At 40.0% G+C, this 1,368-nt stretch overlaps 1 protein-coding gene across 1 annotated transcript in view; it reads right to left on the bottom strand.

The window, feature by feature from the left end:
- Positions 1-200: 200 nt before the first annotated feature.
- LOC144118447 (mite group 2 allergen-like Ixo r 2) overlaps positions 201-1,368 on the bottom strand; it is a 5,457-nt gene continuing 4,289 nt past the window's right edge. Inside the window, exon 4 of the mRNA XM_077651385.1 lies at positions 201-438. Within this exon, the coding sequence (XP_077507511.1) occupies positions 358-438 (81 nt within the window). The 3' untranslated portion in view covers positions 201-357. The remainder of the gene's footprint in view (positions 439-1,368) is intronic.

The raw sequence follows: 1,368 nt of genomic DNA, 5'->3' as shown, positions 1-1,368 counted from the left end.
TCAGGCTTTTCGCCTTTTGCTCTTGCTCCCCTTTCTGCATCAGAAAGAAACAAATAAATCAAATCAAATCAAATCAAAAGTGCTTGAAGTAATTTAACGCAGATATAGTCGCGTTCAACATGATCCGAATACGCGTGTCGTCAGTTGCCAGCTCCAGCCACGTGAGACTTTAATCAATGAAGCCAGAAGGTGGGACGCGCTTCTGTTAAAACAAGTTTATTAGGGCTTTGTAGACCTTCATTCCTTAAATAACTCGCTGATGATACACATATGAAAATGCTTCGGGAAGAGAATGTATCTTGCAGTTAAACAGGGCGGAAGAAATGGCTTCTTTAAGAGATGTGCATACTTGCGGCCTTAATTCAAGGTGACGTTGACGTTGGCACAAAACATTGTGCCTCTGTCGCCAACACTTCTGAGCCGGAGGATCCTTTCTCCCTGCAGACAGCAGACAGAAAGGCGAATAAACGGAGTTCATTAAAATGAAGCTAAGGCTGGCAGGCCCATACCCAACAATTGTGGGCAAAAGCTATTTTGAGCGGGAAACCTTTTATGAACGCAATTTTTTTCATATAATGCAAGATTTCACTATAGCAGTCAATGTGTCCGCAGATCACCCGACGGCGGTCTTGCGTTTTTTTCTATTAGCGTTTTTACTATCGCCCATTGGTTTTCTATTTCAGTCTTAACTGTTAGATGCGATCGATAGAAACATTTTAAAAGAAAGATTTTGCTACATATCAGAAGAATATATCATTACATTCAATGTTAACACGTGATTATCTTATGATTTTCGGATTTTCAAAACCTTTGTCCGAGAATGCTGGACATGTGTAGAGTTGAGTTTTCATCCTATCCTTACAGTACGGAAACACGAGCATGAAGCGTTAAGGCATGCATTTCTTTCAGATGACACGCACCTTGGATTAAAACTTAGAGCACGGCACTATTCGTTCACTCTGAGGAACAATATGGTATGCTAAGAGGTTCAAGCAAAACAACAAAAATGATGGCCTCAGATGATGATGTAGGAACGAACAGAGTAAGACGTAACACATCTGTTCTTACAGCCCACCTCTTTGTCTAGTCTGTATAATATAGCGTGCAAACCTTTTTATTGTCCTTATTCAGAAATTTTTAGTTTTCGTACGTCTTAAAGGAACGTATAATACCAGAAAATTAAAAACTTGCTCTCGAGCGTTGTTCGGCTCGCAAGTATATGCGCGCTATCGTGCAGTGAAGTAAAAATATCAGAGACAGCACGTGAGCATTTAAAAACCGTCGGCGCAAGCTCCTAAGTAGAAAAATAGAAAACCAATGTCAGAAATAGATTAATTGATGCACGATAATTTTACGCTTGGTTTAACA

This window comes from Amblyomma americanum, chromosome 2, assembly GCF_052857255.1.
Source record: "Amblyomma americanum isolate KBUSLIRL-KWMA chromosome 2, ASM5285725v1, whole genome shotgun sequence".
NCBI lineage: Eukaryota > Metazoa > Arthropoda > Arachnida > Ixodida > Ixodidae > Amblyomma > Amblyomma americanum.
This window is presented reverse-complemented; position numbering and strand designations above follow the sequence as displayed.